Source organism: Amia ocellicauda, chromosome 9 (assembly GCF_036373705.1).
Source record: "Amia ocellicauda isolate fAmiCal2 chromosome 9, fAmiCal2.hap1, whole genome shotgun sequence".
Classification (NCBI taxonomy): Eukaryota; Metazoa; Chordata; class Actinopteri; order Amiiformes; family Amiidae; genus Amia; species Amia ocellicauda.
This window is the reverse complement of record NC_089858.1, coordinates 9,629,881-9,645,463: the sequence shown is the minus strand read 5'-3', so window position 1 is coordinate 9,645,463 and position 15,583 is coordinate 9,629,881. Positions and strand designations below refer to the sequence as shown.

General features: G+C 40.3%; 1 protein-coding gene across 3 annotated transcripts in view; it reads right to left on the bottom strand.

The window, feature by feature from the left end:
- Window positions 1–13,670, bottom strand: part of LOC136758552 (neurogenic locus notch homolog protein 1) — a 44,005-nt gene extending 30,335 nt beyond the window's left edge. Inside the window, exons 1-2 of one of the 3 annotated variants that reach the window (XM_066713036.1) lie at window positions 13,390–13,670; window positions 11,543–11,624 (exon numbers count right to left, since the gene is read on the bottom strand). In XM_066713036.1, coding sequence (XP_066569133.1) covers window positions 11,543–11,624; window positions 13,390–13,447 — 140 coding nt within the window. In that variant the 5' untranslated portion in view covers window positions 13,448–13,670. The remainder of the gene's footprint in view (window positions 1–11,542; window positions 11,625–13,389) is intronic. The other 2 variants (XM_066713034.1, XM_066713035.1) reach the window with 2 other exon arrangements.
- Window positions 13,671–15,583: the final 1,913 nt, after the last annotated feature.

Sequence of the window (15,583 nt, the reverse complement as noted above, 5' to 3'; positions counted from 1 at the left end):
TTTGATTATATTATCTCAGCCAATGGGGGGGTAGGGGGGGGATAATAAAGTTGGGCATCTGTTGGCCTCCCAGAAAGGCCACGGGGAGCAGGTGCGCATGTTAATGAGCGGACGGCAGCTGCTGGCCGGCCTGCCACCAATCCCACTCGGAGCAGCCCCCTCTGAGGAGAATAGAGAGCCGGGGCTCCAGGACGGCTGAATAGCGTCCCTGCAGCGGAGAATGAGCAGGCGGGTTTCAGGCCTGCCGTCGTTATGAGTGGGCTCATTGTTCCTGCAGCCTTTCAGAGCTGACCGAAGGCATGTCGACTCCAAACTGCTAGAGTGTGCATTCAGCTGTTAAAACTTCCAACTCCACTGCCCCCCCAAGCCCATTTTCTTTTTTTTTTTTTTTTTTTGGTGCCACTTCTGGCCCTCTACAGAGTTCGCACTTGCCTGTAAGCACAGCTATACGATATTAGAATTTCAACAACTTCACTCCCAACCACACCACCCCCTCACACACACACACACAAAACTGCTCAGTTCTAAGAGGCTTAGCTACTTTCTTCTGATTTGTCTGGCTGTTAAACAAGTTTATTGAGAGTGATGAGAGATAAAAGGTATGGGATCTACCCATATGTTTTTTTTCTTTTTTTTTTGGAAAGCATCCCATCCCAATGCTGATCTTAAACCATCTGCTAACCATCAGCTTGGGGTGAAAGTTCCAGTTTATATTGAAGATGCCCTTTTAATAAAAATGTAGCATGCAAGGTGAAAAGCCATTACAGGGTCATGTGATCAGTCTTTGAAAAATGAACACACCGTATTCAAGAAAAACTCAAGAGCTTGGTATTAGCCTTGTCTCCTAGCATGCCAAGGCAGAGGCCTCTGGTTTTTGAAGAATGTTGGCGATGACACACTAAAGCCTGCCTGTCCCCTGTCTTCTCCCCCGAATGAAAGATCTCTGGCAGCCTCACTTCGCAGGGCCCCGTGATAACTCTCACTCTTTGAAACGACTCACAGTCTGGCCAGGGCAAAGCAAAAGTTCCAGCCCTTGATGGGGCAAAATCAAACAAATAAGTAAACCTCCTCCATTGCCTTTTTGCACATGGGTCTTTCAGTCAAATACATTCTGGTCAGAAAATATTTGGAACTTCATCCCTGACATGAGGTGCTGAGGAATGCGGTCTATTTAGGCTTTATTTTGGCAAAATGATGTCAAGTACACAGTCAGCAGAAAGCGTGTGTGCTGAAGCCAGGAGCAGCACAATACCTGGCTTCAGCACAGGACCCGTCGACTGCACCTTTACTTTGTTTTAGACATGTGTACTGTAGTGTTACTGGCATGAATGGCAGATTATTTTATTAAGTTCTTGTCTATTGTCCAGCAATTAGGCTACAGCAGCCCATCCCAATATTAAAAACCTTCAACAGCAGGATCTGGGCACAGAGACAGCAGACAAATATTTCACCACAGATATCAGATTTTTGTAATTATGAATCGATTATGGGGATTCAAGTCAGGTATTTAGGACATTTTTTATTTATATACGGAGGGGAACATGTTTATATGGGACACCAGCAGATTTTAAAGTTATTTAATTCATGGATTCATGTCCAGACAGTGCAATATATCCCTATTTTCCTATCCTTTTAAAAAACATCCTTTTGTTGAGGGATCACCATCAGACTTCCAGCAACAGGTTTCTATCAGTGCAATGTGCCTTCCAATGCAAGAGAAGGCAGATGTTTCCCTGACCTCTGACCCCTCTATTTGGAGTTCTGGTATTTTCCTTCTCATTGAGCTAAGCTGCCATCTGCCACTCTGGGGACCCACAGAGAGCAGGGGGGAAAAAAAAAAGCCCAAGAGGCAACAAAAAGTGAAACTGTACCACTGGTGTGGTGAAATGTCAAATCTCTGGAAAATGTCTTTGATGGGAAGATGGAAAGCGTATGCAACTCTGAAACAAAGAAGTGCAAGCAGCAGATGCCTGGGCTCCAGCAAGTCCAAATTTGAAAGGCAGAGATCTCATCTCAAGATAGATTTTTATTTTTGTCATAACCCACCCACCCCTGGTTCTCAATTAAGGCCCTCACGCAGAGGGGTGGCTTCTGATTCACACTCCCAAACAAAAGGAAATACCAGACCTGATTACAGGAAGCAGTTTTCTAATTGGAAGCAAACTTCTGAACTGGTCAGTTTGAGTCTCAAGCCGAAAAACAGATTGCAAAGGTTCTCATACGGGATATTTACAGTTACCTAATATCGGAGTATATTGTGCCAAATAATTGTAACCATTGTTATTGAAGTTTGATCTTTTCTATTAATCTGCTCTGAACCATTTCTTCCACCATCATTTCCAGTTCCTTAAAAATACTAGTATCCGTAAAGGTCAATGCTTGTACAGCCTCCTAAGCAAGACTCCTAGCTTGAGGCAAACTTTTACCTCTTTCCTCTTGTTGACCACCCTTTCCAGAAGCACATCTGTTGAGACATTTATTTGTCCTTACTACAGCTTATTACCCATGGGAAAGCCTGGACTCCTGGGAACAGAGTATGTTGGTGAATCTTCAAAGCAATAGTCCCCGTCTCGGTTAATTAATAGTCCTGCAGAAAAGTGGTCTCAGGTGTCTGTAGGTGAGACACCACTAATATGAGTTTCTGGGTAGTCCTGACTAAACCCACAGTGATCTTAAAAAAAAAAAGTCTATGAGCGCATTACAAAGCAAGCAGAGGCTTTTACACATCCTGCAATTGGATCAAAAATTTTATTTTCCACTGGTGTTAATTAGGAGGGTTGTTTGGAACATTAGTGTGACCCTTATAGTTTAAACACAGAGCAAGGATGCCTTTACAGTTTGCTTATTTATTCACAATATTCCATAAGCCATTTGACCTCATTTATTGAGTAGGTCTGGGAATCATCCAAAATGCCATGTGTTTTAAATCCTTCACCTGAACTTTAAAAGCAAGGGTCTTTGGAGGCATTCCTCTTCGCAAACCAAACTTCAAACAAGCAATTAAAAGCAGTCTATAAAAATAGGGAAAAAAAGGAAAAATTGTGCCTTGTGCCTAAATTAGGTTTTTCTTCCTTTTAAAGCAGGAAGACTTTTCATTCATTTTCTTTACCAAGAAAATCGTGAAGGTCTCACTTCACGATTTTCTTGGCAAAGAAAATGAATGAAAAGTCTTCCTGCTTTAGAAGGAAGAAAAACCTAATTTAAGGAATGATTCAATTCAGGTGACTATCCAGTGTTGTGAAATATTTATATTCCAGCGAGCAGGTGTTGTGAAAAGGAGATTACACCTCTCTGCACACATTACAACAGATCTAGCTAATTGCGTAGGGCCTTCCATTTCTTCAGCCTTCACCCAATGGTACTAACTGAACTCCACTTTCATATTGAAGGAAACCATAAAAAGGAAAAACGTATTCATAAGGCCAAGGTTAAATGTATTATTGAAACTGGTCTCAGAAAAAATCCTCATTGTCTTTCTGACAGAATTAGCATTGGTTTACAATAGTTGTAACAGTTCTTTGAGCTGGAATAATACTCTCCATTTAGACTATTTAAAGACTCAATTTAATTTACCATAAATGGAAGAATAAAATTCTCCCCACTCCCCCTTGCTTGCCTGGGAAGCAACATTCAATTTGGCACCAACACTTTTCTTGCAAGTCTCATGACACTGCTCCCAAAAGAAAAAAACGATTAATCCGACATCCAACTCGCAAAACAAGAATGTTTTTTTTTTTTTTTTTTGTAAAGGAGCCCCAACAGAAAGTGGTATGTTATAATTCAAAGATAAATATCCTGGAGCAGACTGACTTGGGTGGCTGTACTGTGGAGGGTGGGGTGGGGGGGGGTTGTATTTATCTCCAACACCTGCCTCTAAAAAACAAAAGTATTCTGTTTGAGCTACACTCCTTTCAAAAGAGCCCAACCACATGTAATTACTATCATAATAGAGCAGGTTGCAATAATGTTATAGAAGATAGCACCTGCTTGTCTGCTGGAGTTTTATGAACAGGCGGGGCACCTCTATACAAAAGAACTGCCTTGGGTCTGAAAGAAATGCAATAAAAATAAATGGGAGGGGAAAGGACACTTCTGCCTTGCTTGTGTAACCATAAAAGCAGTTCAAAGCTCAAATCAAGGTTCTGGGCTGGAGATCTGTAGGTATGCACTAGATCTTCAAAATCAAAGCAATTACTGACATTCTATACACATGAGCAGCAGGATTGTTGCAGGTTTTGTTGTTGTTGTGGCCAGCCACAGATGCACTGCAAAATGATTTAAAAGTATATGCAAAGGCTGCTGTGTTCCTGTAATCAACTATTCCAGTACTAGAAAAGGTCCAGTTTCTCTAAACGTTTTATATACCTTAGACTTGAACAGCTACCTTTCATGGCTGGACTTCAGTCAGCTGGGACATTCCTCCTTGCCATCGGAGTTTCAGCGACAGTCACAGAGAAACACAAGCCTCAGATATTAAAAAGCCGCAATCCCATCGGTCATGGGCCGATGATAATATCAGAAACGGCACCTTTTCTGAACTCCACAAGGGCGCTTCCTGAATTCCAAATAAGAAACAAAGAAGGGGACTGAAAGGAATCCGATCCTCCACAGAAAACAGTGGCTTTACTGAAACTCCTTCAACAGGACAAGAGACTGCATTCATCTGTGAATATACAGTACTTGCAGCACATGCATAAGGACTTAGTAGTGCATTTGGATAATGGCTTCTCATTTAATCTGAAAATGTTTTAATCTAAAGATGGGCCTTCGACACCTCTCTGTTGGATGGGAGGTGTTCACTTTCATCTCTCAGACTATGAAGGCCTTCCAGTCACACAAATATGAACATCCAAATGGTGTTCAGTTTCACTGGAAATGGCACAGCTGTAGGCCCATATGACTTCATTACTTGACAAGCTTACAGTATCTCCTAAAGAGGGTGAAGACTGAAGGAGGTGGATGTGGAAACCTTAATGATTACCGAAAGACAAATGACTGAGTGGGTTTGTGTGCATGTATGCCTTCAGGATCAACTTCATTTTCTGCTACATTAATGTACAATCTTCATCATGATTTCTTCAGGGCTGGGAGAACCAGTGAGGGAACTGGAAAATCGTCAAGCTTTTCAGTGTGTGCCGGTCTCCCTTCCATACAGGGTCAGGCAAAAGGTTTGTGGAGAGCACAGAATTATTGAATTAAGTGCGAAATTGAGATGTCATCTGAAGAAAAAAAACTAGATATGCTGAAATCGTAGAGAAACAAGGCACCCAAATGGGTCAGAATAAGTCTCCAGTAAACAGACAGATACACAACTCCCCTTTTTTCAATCCCAATGGATTTCGCAGTGCTCAGAGGGATTAAAATGGTAAAGTCAACTGAACCATTACTGGGCTGCAAAATAGCTCGGCAAGATAAACCGAGGTGCCTTTAACTAAAGCATGTGAACTTTCAGCACCCACTCCTGATCTACCCTGGTTATCTGAAAGTCTGGAGCTCACACCTTTGGTTTTTGACAGTCAACGAAAGTACAACAAGAGGGGCAAGAACATGTTCTACGCGTTTTGCTGCGTTGCTTAATATTACTCTCAGCTGTGCAGACATGTCGCTTCTTTTATGGTTTAGCAGAGGATCCCGGGCCATGTTCATGCCCATATGCTGTGCATTGCAACTTGAACCAGAGAACAACACAGCAGGGCCTTATCTCACATGGTGCTGCACAGAGGGCTGTAGTATGACTGTCACCCAATAAAAAGCTTCCAGATGAAATGCTTGACCTCTAAATTCCTACCAGCTACCAACCTTCTGCTACTGATATACCAGTGAAGACTGCAAACCTTTGAGATAAACCTCCCTGTGCAGTAGATTACAATTTCTACAAAAAGTTGTACAAAGAAGGCTTTTAATTTTAAACTATATCAAAAGTGCCAAGCGGGCTTCTGTAGATACAGCATTCCTCAGTCCTGGTCTCCTAGCTACTCACCTTCTCACCACAGCAGCAGGCCCTCAGCTACTTTGCCTGTGAAGCCTAGTCTGTCAGCTGCTGTGCCTTTGACACTTTGGGCTCTATCTGATGGAAACATACAGGGGGAACTTTTACCCAGAGGTCAGCCCCCAGCAGTACCCCATCTAGCAACTGTCCCTCTCCTTTTCAAGCTCCTCAGCCATGTTCAATAATTTATCACCCGCACCACAACAGAAGGCTAGAATACCTGGGAAACTGTTTCTCAACCTGTGGGAAGGGCGGTAACTCGGCACTGCAAAGGTGTTTTAGTTGCTTTGTTTCCGTCTGAATGAATGGTGGGGGCAAACAATTTAAACAAAGGTCTCCTTTTTGACTGAAACAATATTACCACCTTATCAATGAACAGTGAACGGCTGGGACATATCTGTTTAAAGAAACTACTTCAATTAAGTGAAAATGATATCCAGTAAAATAATTTCACAGTTGCCTTAGGAAAGCAGAACTCAAGTCAGATTTGCCTGGCTTAACTTTGTAGACCTCCCCTCGAGGGTCAGCTATTACTGATGACCCGGTTGGCTAACATTAATTGTTCAATACAAAATACATTTAAAAATATTAAATCACAGTCTTAATCAATGTTTTGAGTCAGTTAATCATATGTGTAGTCTACTATATGACTCTGAAATTGAACACAAAATGTGTTGTTTTTTTTTATTCTCTTGGGGGGGGGGGGGGGGGGAGGAAGTGAAGACTGAAACTGACATGCTGCATTTGCTGATATAATCGGTTATGTGTCTCGTGAACTCTGAAGCAAGTGTTTTTAAAGGGTAATGCTTCAAATGTACCTCAAATAAATGAAATAGTTGCTTGCAAAGTTCTGAAAGTTTTGAGAACATGGTAACATCCAGTTTTCCCCTAAGCATGACTCAGACATAAAAGATTGCTGCAGAGATTACAATGTTTTTCATGTCTTTGTTCATGTACTTACAACTTGATAAACATAAAACCACATTGATATGTCACTCTTCTACTAAATAACCAAGTATGTTAGTAGGAATTGACCTCGTCCGATTTGAAAGCAAAAGGAAAAAGCTGAACCAGAGTGTGTGTGTGTATTTATATATTATATATATTATTTTTATTTCTTGGCAGACGCCCTTATCCAGGGCGACTTACAACATAAGTGCAAAACAAAATGCAAAAATACAGTTAAGTAAAGGCATCAATCATTACAAATTCAATTTACATATATATATATATATATATATATACACATACATACACACACACACACACACACACACACACAGTTAGGTCCATAAATATTTGGACAGTGACACAACTGTCATCATATTGGCTATGTACACCACCACAATTGAAAGGAAACAATCAAGATGTGCTTTAAGTGTGCACTTATCTTTAATTTGAGGGTAGTTACATCCAAATTGGGTGAACGGTGTAGGAATTACAGCCATTTTATATGTGGTCCCCCCTATTTTAGAGGCTCAAAAGTAATTGGACAAACTAACAATCATGAATTAAATTGTGAGTTTCAATACTGCCTGAAGTCTGGAACCCATAGACATCACCAGATGCTGGGTTTCTTCCCTGGTGATGCTCTGCCAGGCCTGTACTAGTTTCTGCTTGTTCTTGGGGTGTTTAAATATAAATGAAAAACGCTTTACCAGAAGACTGTGAAAATATCCTGTACGTAAATTCTCGTCAAAGAATACGCTTTTATTATTTCATCATGTAATAAAGTCAACTCTGAGCAAGCACCTACTCAGACATTAACATACAGGAAAAAAACAAAAAACAAAGGCAGGATCATTAAGGCAATCCCTGAAGAACAGCTTCGTTCTCAGGGGCCCTGAGCATCTAATGGCTAATTGTGAACAGGTTTAGTTTATGGTTTTGAGGTGTTTAATGGTCTACTTATCGGTTTGGGGCCTTTATAACTGTTTAACCAGAGCTTTTAATTAACAGCCCACCAAAGGCCCCCAGGGAGCTTCAGAGCATGGTGAAGAATTTCAGAGCACAATAAAAGAGGCTGACACAAGAAAGTGCAGGAATCAAACTAATTTAGAAACGGAAGCCTCATCCTATGCCACTGTACAGTGCATCTCAAGGTTGTAACTGGCCTAAATGCAATTGCAAACCACCTCACCGAAATACCAGCACACACATCACTTCTCGGAAGCAGCGGCCTATAGCCCAGTCATGCAGGTCTCTTTTAACAGTGCGCCGCGAGACCCATTCCTAAATGACTGTGCACTTATTTATTGAGTGAACAAAATAATTCTCAGCAGCACAACAGTTCAGGCCTAATGCATGTGGATTTCTTTTTATATTGGAAAGACAGTTCGACCCAAGAAATCAGTTTATCAAGAAACACTTTAAAAGTAATTTAAGACATGCAGACTGTTGTACTGTACAGAGCTATAAACAGTTTGCCATCAAAAGATACACAGATGTGAATAATGACAACCTGTAGGATGTGTTACTCAAATTATGACATCTTTACTGTGTAGGAGCTAAAAGGCCTCATGAAATTCAAATTTAGAAGGTGCTATGAATGCTATGTAGCCTACTCTTTGGAGAAAAAAAAAGAGCAGGAAACTCCATTGCCTGTGACAATTTTCCCCCTCAGCAAATGACTAAACAAGCTTGATTTTCACAAAAGCAAAATTTCAAGATATCCTCTTGGAACCTTTTGTTTGAACTGTACATCTTGATACAGATCAGTAAACTCTGTTTGAATTCCAAAATTAAATCGATGCAGGAACAGATGTAAACAAAACAGCAATAGCAATAACAAAAAAAAAAACTTCTTTCACAGGAAGAGGTTTTGACTTTGAAAGCTCAAAGCGGAAAGCTTTGTGAGGTAAAATACTGCTAATGTTAAAACAATGAAAACCCTGCTGCTCAGACTAGCGATTACGGCCTGCTTTCTCATGAAAAATGAGTGTGGTGAAGGTGTTTCTGGATGGGCTTCCGGGGTTACTTGAAATAAAGGTGCAAGGCAGAAAGGGGTTGATAAGTAAATATATACAGCTCTGAAAAAAATTGAGACCACTCCAAGTTCAGAAATCAATGTTAAGTGGTCTCAATTTTTTTCCAGGGCTGTATATATAAATATTTAAAATCAGAAGATCATGACCTGCAAACACATAATGCTACAGGTGAACAGCTATGCACACATGTGAACCTGCAGTTATAAATTAGCCCTGCTTCCTGTTTATGTTCCCACAGTTAAGTAAGTAAGCTTCTCGGCCCAGCTAACATTCATTTAAGATTTAGGATGGACCATTTAGAATGGACCATTACCCCTCAGGAATGTCACTTCATTAGCTTTCTAACACCCTCCTGTGTCCATATTCACATGCTGACCAGGAAGTGCCCTAATGCAGCTCTGTACTTTAGTCTGAGTCCATTGCACTGGTACCATCACACTGCGAACACTGAAAGTACTATAGAACCATAGAAACCACATATTGGGGTGTGAAGTACAACCATATTCTTAAACCCTATGGCTTGAAAATAACAGTTACTATATCAACTTTTTTTTAAGAATCTGGAGCTGTAAGAGGACATCTGGAGAACAAGTAGAAAATCAAGGCAAACTGGCTAATTGAAGGACACTTGTAACCACTACAGCCACTTCAGGGGACGCATCAAGGATAGGTTTGCATTCCATAGGACTGCCAAGAGCACCTTGGGAAGACTGATCGGTATTTCATAACCCACAGTTCTCTCAAGGGTATCACATATGAAGTAGTTACCTTGTAGTTACCACAGTAAGGTGTCTTAAGGTGATTAAGGTTGGTTAAAGTATTGTCCCCGCAGGTTGATTAAGGTTGGTTAAACTGAGAACTGAAATGGGGAATTGTCTGAAGCTTCTATTTCAGGATCTCTTTATACAGATATATACACAGAACCCTTTTTTATCTATATATATTTTAATAAAGTATTTCCTGTTTACCAAGTGATTCTCTGTCACTAATCTCATCCTGGAAGAAATGACAATAGACCTAACAGGGTCAAGACCTTATATTTAGATTCCTGAATACTGTAAAACAAAAAGCAACTGATGTATACCACACAAGGCATAACAACAAAACATGACTTGACAAGTGCTATTATTCATTTTACAAATTTAAGCTCTTCACTGCAACAGTGTGCAACTTAAGTGTGGCAGTTAAGATGTAAAGTCAGTTGGCACTGCAATCCAAACATACATTTGACAAACTTCAGGAAGCGTACATGTGAAGTCAAGACACAGGCTAAGAACAGTGTGGCCAATGTTCATTGCATTTCTTAAATAAAAAAATAAGAAAGGAAGGCAAGGAGAAAAAAAAAACAAAAAAAAAAAACATTCCTATCAGAAAAACCTCCTCTAATTTATAGTACTTGTTGCATTTCACTTTATAATTGGAAGAGTTTGAAGAAAGACCGCACACAATGGCCGCTTTGTGGCCAATCTATGATGGGTGCCAGACAGAATTAAGATATGGCTATTGGCCAACCTGGCTTATTTCATTCAAGACCCTCTCAAAAATGGCAAACAAGCTTTTCATAATTTTCATCCTCTACTTTTCTTAATTACAAAGATTTTAACCATGATTAACAGTACACAGTCACCAAGGCACTGGGTACAGACTCGAGGACAGAACTTTCCACTGGTAAAAGATGATGCTCTTGTGCATAGCCACTCATAAAAAAAAAAAAAGTCAAAACTTTCCATGAAATAAATCATTCAAAACTTTTTTTTTTTGGCTTCACTTTCTTGGATTTATTTATAATCTCTGAATGAGGTCCAAATCACATACAATCTAATTACATTTTACTGCCATCTGTGCTTATAATGTAAATCACAGAGAGAATGTCCATTCAATAAAAAATTAGAAAAAAAAGGGGGTGGGGGTAAGAGGGGGGACCATGCATTCTGAGAAGCCACACAATGATTAGTCACACAGCATCAATCTGCCTCCTTAACAATAGCTGCCGAGTTGCGACCGAACCCCAGCTGTCGCCCCATGAAAGAAGAGAAAAACAAGATTTAGGGCTTCAAGCGTCTATGAGACTTCTGCTGGAGAAGTGTCCTGCATTCATTAAAGGCCGCAAGGGAGCGGGGGGGGTGGGGGACGGGGGGGAGAGAAGCTTGTCTTTGTCCACTACATTGCTCATGTGCCTGATTAATTTGCTGGAAGTTTTTCTCTTTTTTTTTTTTTTTTTTTTTAATGTGTATGTTTTGAGGGGAAAACACTGAAACAGCAACAGTAACACTTAAAAGCATAAGACAAAAAAAATGAATGTTAAAATTAACAGAGGCCTCCTGTTGCCAAGCAAGGCCACCATTTAACAACAGGAAGAGAAACCCTTCAAATTAGAAGGAAAGCAACAAGTGCTCAAAGAATGGACTCCCACCCTGTTGCAGCTCTCTCTGTACTGCCTGCTTACTTCTCTCCTGGCAACCATACTTTAGGCTTTGTTCAAGAAATACTTTATCAGACAACCTTGTACATTGAATGGGTGGCCCTCCTGTGGTTTGTACACATCAGTAGGATATGTTATACTTACTTGCACTCTCCACTTCCATCGGAGGTGCTTTCACACCTGCCACCATTCAGACATGTTTCAGCAGGTTGTGTGCATCTTAAACCTGCAAACACAAACATCAATATTAATTTCAGTGCATTCTCTGTTATTCATACATGTATTTATTTGGGAATAAGATGTACTTTTGACAGTGCAATTTGAGCAACATAATTCCAATAGCAGTTGCGGATATAAATCAAGGGTTATTGTTTTTTTCCTTTTCTTTTCTTTGGTTATTTTTAGAGTTACATTAGAGTATAAAAAGTCTGTGCAAGCAGGTGCGTCTGTATGGGCAACAAGCAGACACTCTGCTGGTGGGAACTGTAATTGCCAATACAATACACACAGCATAGCACAGCACTTAACGAACTGTGGTTTAGTTAAGTATACTGGACATAGTACAATACTTCAAGCAAACCACATCTATCAAGCTGATCCCACAGCTCCGAGACGACCAGATGATTGTTTTTATAGTTTTCATTTAAAGGCATTGAATTAACATTGACCAATGGACATATATGGATATGGAAATATTAATATGGATTCAATGCATTTCCTTTTATTTTCGAATCAGGGGCAAACCTGTCCTGTACAGAGTGCTGTACAATGATTGAGCCAGGTGGCAAACCTAGCCGACTGATTTATTGGTTTACTAAACATTAACTTAATGCATCTTTTAAGTTAGCTGCAGGATGTCCTCAGCGGCGGACCGGCCGTGCCTCCCGGGGGGGAATGCAACAGCTGCGGAGCGGGGACGGCTCTGAGCTCAAACAAGACCAAATCAGAGTCCAGCACTGAAGCCATAAAGTGAAAAGAAAACAGCCCCTGATGCATGCTTTACTGCAAGGAAGTATTCATAATAATAATAAATAGCAGCCCCTGTTGCCTGATTAATGCTCTTCCCCCCCACACACACACACACACACACCCCAACACCACGAAACAAAACTACACGGATAAGAAAGTTACATTAAAAACCAAAAACCAGCATGGACAGATTCATATACTGTCCCCCCCCCCATACACAAATCCGCACGCAAGCCAGCACCCCCAAAAAAGCCCCCCCATCCCATCGGCCAACGCGAGGAGCCGACCCAGTCAATAAGGGCTGAGAAACGGATTGGAAATAATCAAAATACAGCCAAAATAAGTCACGCCAAGCTATCGAGGATAAAGAAACTTTCCCACGCTACTTTGTATCAAAGAAGTTGCCAAAAGCAGACGGACCTGGTGTGACTAAGTGTGAAAAACAAGATAAACCGAAAGAAAAACTACGATCATTTCCCACACCTCAGTAACTAATAACAGGTTGCCTATCCGCTGCATTCATCTTTCTAAAAGTGATTTTACAGACGTTAAAGCTGAAACCGTGAACTGAACAGTGTCATCGGTGTACGGGCGCTAATACCAATACTAACACGAATACTAATAGCGCACAGATTAGCCAGAACGCAATCGTAAGAAGTGAACAAGTCATTGAAAGGAGATTTAAAAGTCCTACACAATGCACACTCCCCAAACTTTCGCACGCAATGTATAATTTCTCATTTCAGTCACAGCTCCCTTCATGGTGCTATTGCCGGGGATCCTGTGCCAGTCACTGTGCAACAAGTGTCTTTCTGTCTGGTTATTTTCTCAAAGTACGAATAGCAGCAACAGCAACAACCTGACAAGAGCTTAGTATCAATGTCACAGTTACTATAAAAACACTCAATAGGAAGTCAATTAAAAAACAGAGGGGGTGCAAGAAAACAAACACCCCCACTGCGTCTCAATTCTTAATTAATTAATGAATGAAGGGCTGCTCGGACTTGTGCTCAGCAACTTACCTCGTGTTAAACCAGCCAGTGATAACAGAAATATTAGATTCACAGAGAAATGCTGCATTCCTTCTCTTCTGCTTTACAGATCCTGAATAATTCCACGTAGGGTTCGCATAGATCCAAGTGTTCCTTTTCTTCTTCCTTTTTGCTTGCAAGGGGTTTCCAAACACATCAAATATCCTGAATAAATAAATCCCAGCAATCCCCAGGAGCTCCGCACGCCGTGTCTTCTCCTCCGCCGCTGACTCGTGAATGCGACTTGTGCGCGTCTGGCGCGGCGATCTGCACTCGGCACTCGGCGGCAGCGATCCTTCCGCGCAGGTACTTCTGCAGAAGTGTATTTCTTTCTCTGCCAACGCACTTTCTCAAATAACAGTGGGAAAAACACGCCCACTCCTTAAAACTGCCTTGCTTCTTCCAAACAGCAGAATTACAAGAGAGAGAAAAGCTGCCGTTTGCTGTTTTTTTAGCAAGTTTTTGGCACTATACGGGCAGAGCACTACTACAACCTACAACCTTGGACGGGCTCAGAAAGTTTTGAAAGGCGGAAGGTTTTGGCTCATTTGCAAATCAATTGATGGCTTGGGGCAGCAGCTTGGCAGTGGGTGGAAGGGGGGCAGCTTTTGTTTGTCGCCTGACGGGAGAAAGTCTCAACTTTGATATGGGTTTGTTTCTTTAGAATTGAGAAACGCGTGTATAAAACCCGCAAGCAGTTGTTTTTGTGTGTGGTTATTGCTTCTTCTAAAACGTGTGTTTGTTTCAGTACACAACTGGCCTATGACCTCTTCAACTCTTCAAAAGGATGCAGAAGGGGATTGTATCATTTTTATGTATCAGCTTAATGTGTTATGATACTTGGCTGATATAAATAATTAAACATAGGAGGGTAAAACAAAAGTAACAGTCCCATTTGGAAACTGGCATGTCTTAGGTTTTCAAGGATTGTCTTTATAATGAACTCTGCAATATTTGTAAGTATATAAACTGTACCTTAAAAAACTGGTCAACCAGTTTGATTTAAGTGCTGTAGTAAACCTAAGTTGTTAAGAAAAGGAACAATGCCAAAGAGGGTCCAACACAGACTAATAGTGTCCATTCGGGAGATAAGTTTGAGAAATAAATACAATAATTCCGCTTTTATCCATTGCTGGGTCAACTTAAATAGATTTTTGTTTGTTTGTTTGTTTGTTTCGGGTTGTTTTCTGTAAATGACCCACAACCCCTTTGTTTTACACAGTTCAATACTCTACATTTTCCTGGGGGATGTGTTAAAATCTGCATTGGAGGGAATAAGAGTAAATACAGAAAAAACATATTGTGTCTCACCAGCACGGAGAATATGACAACAAAACCAAACACAATCCCTAAAGAAGAGATAAGGACAAGCTGACACACCGTTTTGCATGTTTTTGTTCAGCTAAATCAGCAAAAGCAGACATATCTGATTGCACTTCCCTGTTTGTATCTCACAGAATGAACAGTTACACAAAGGATATTTAAAAAACAAACTGTTTAAAGTACTGTGCACAGCCACCTTTCCACTGGATCATTCATTTTCTCTCCTTCAGTGGTAGAGGTCATTCCCTGAATTATCATATCTTGCGGTCAGGTTAAAGTAAGGATTTAGCATAATGACAGGTAATTTACTTTATCTGTGATCAAAATAATTGCCTGGCAGGGTTACTTATGTATACACTACAAACATCAGTGTGAATGATTGTATTAACAACATAAATTAGTGATCTTAATTAGAGTACAATTCATCTACTGTTTTTCCTTACAGGGGAAAAAATGCTCCCCTTTTACAGAAAACATAACATTATTTAAACAAAAGTATAAACATAACGAAAAACATTTAAAGAATGTGTAATGTTTATATATTTTTATTATAAAGTACTTTAACACTCAACACTTAACGCAAGTCCACCATGTATTTTTCAAAGTTTTTTTTTTTTTAATTAAGTTGTTCTTGGCTTTTCTTTCTCACTTTTCTTTCCCATAAAGATTAAAGATTAGAATGTCTGTGTTTATAATCGTCTAGATGCTTCTGTTAAATACACAAGAGATTTTGTAAAACTCTGTGATTATGAAATGTAGGGGTTAAACTTTAAAAACTTTCACATTTTCATTGAAGGTTACAAACGAGTAACACACACAAACACATACATGCAGACTGATGATTCTTACATTCATATAAAAG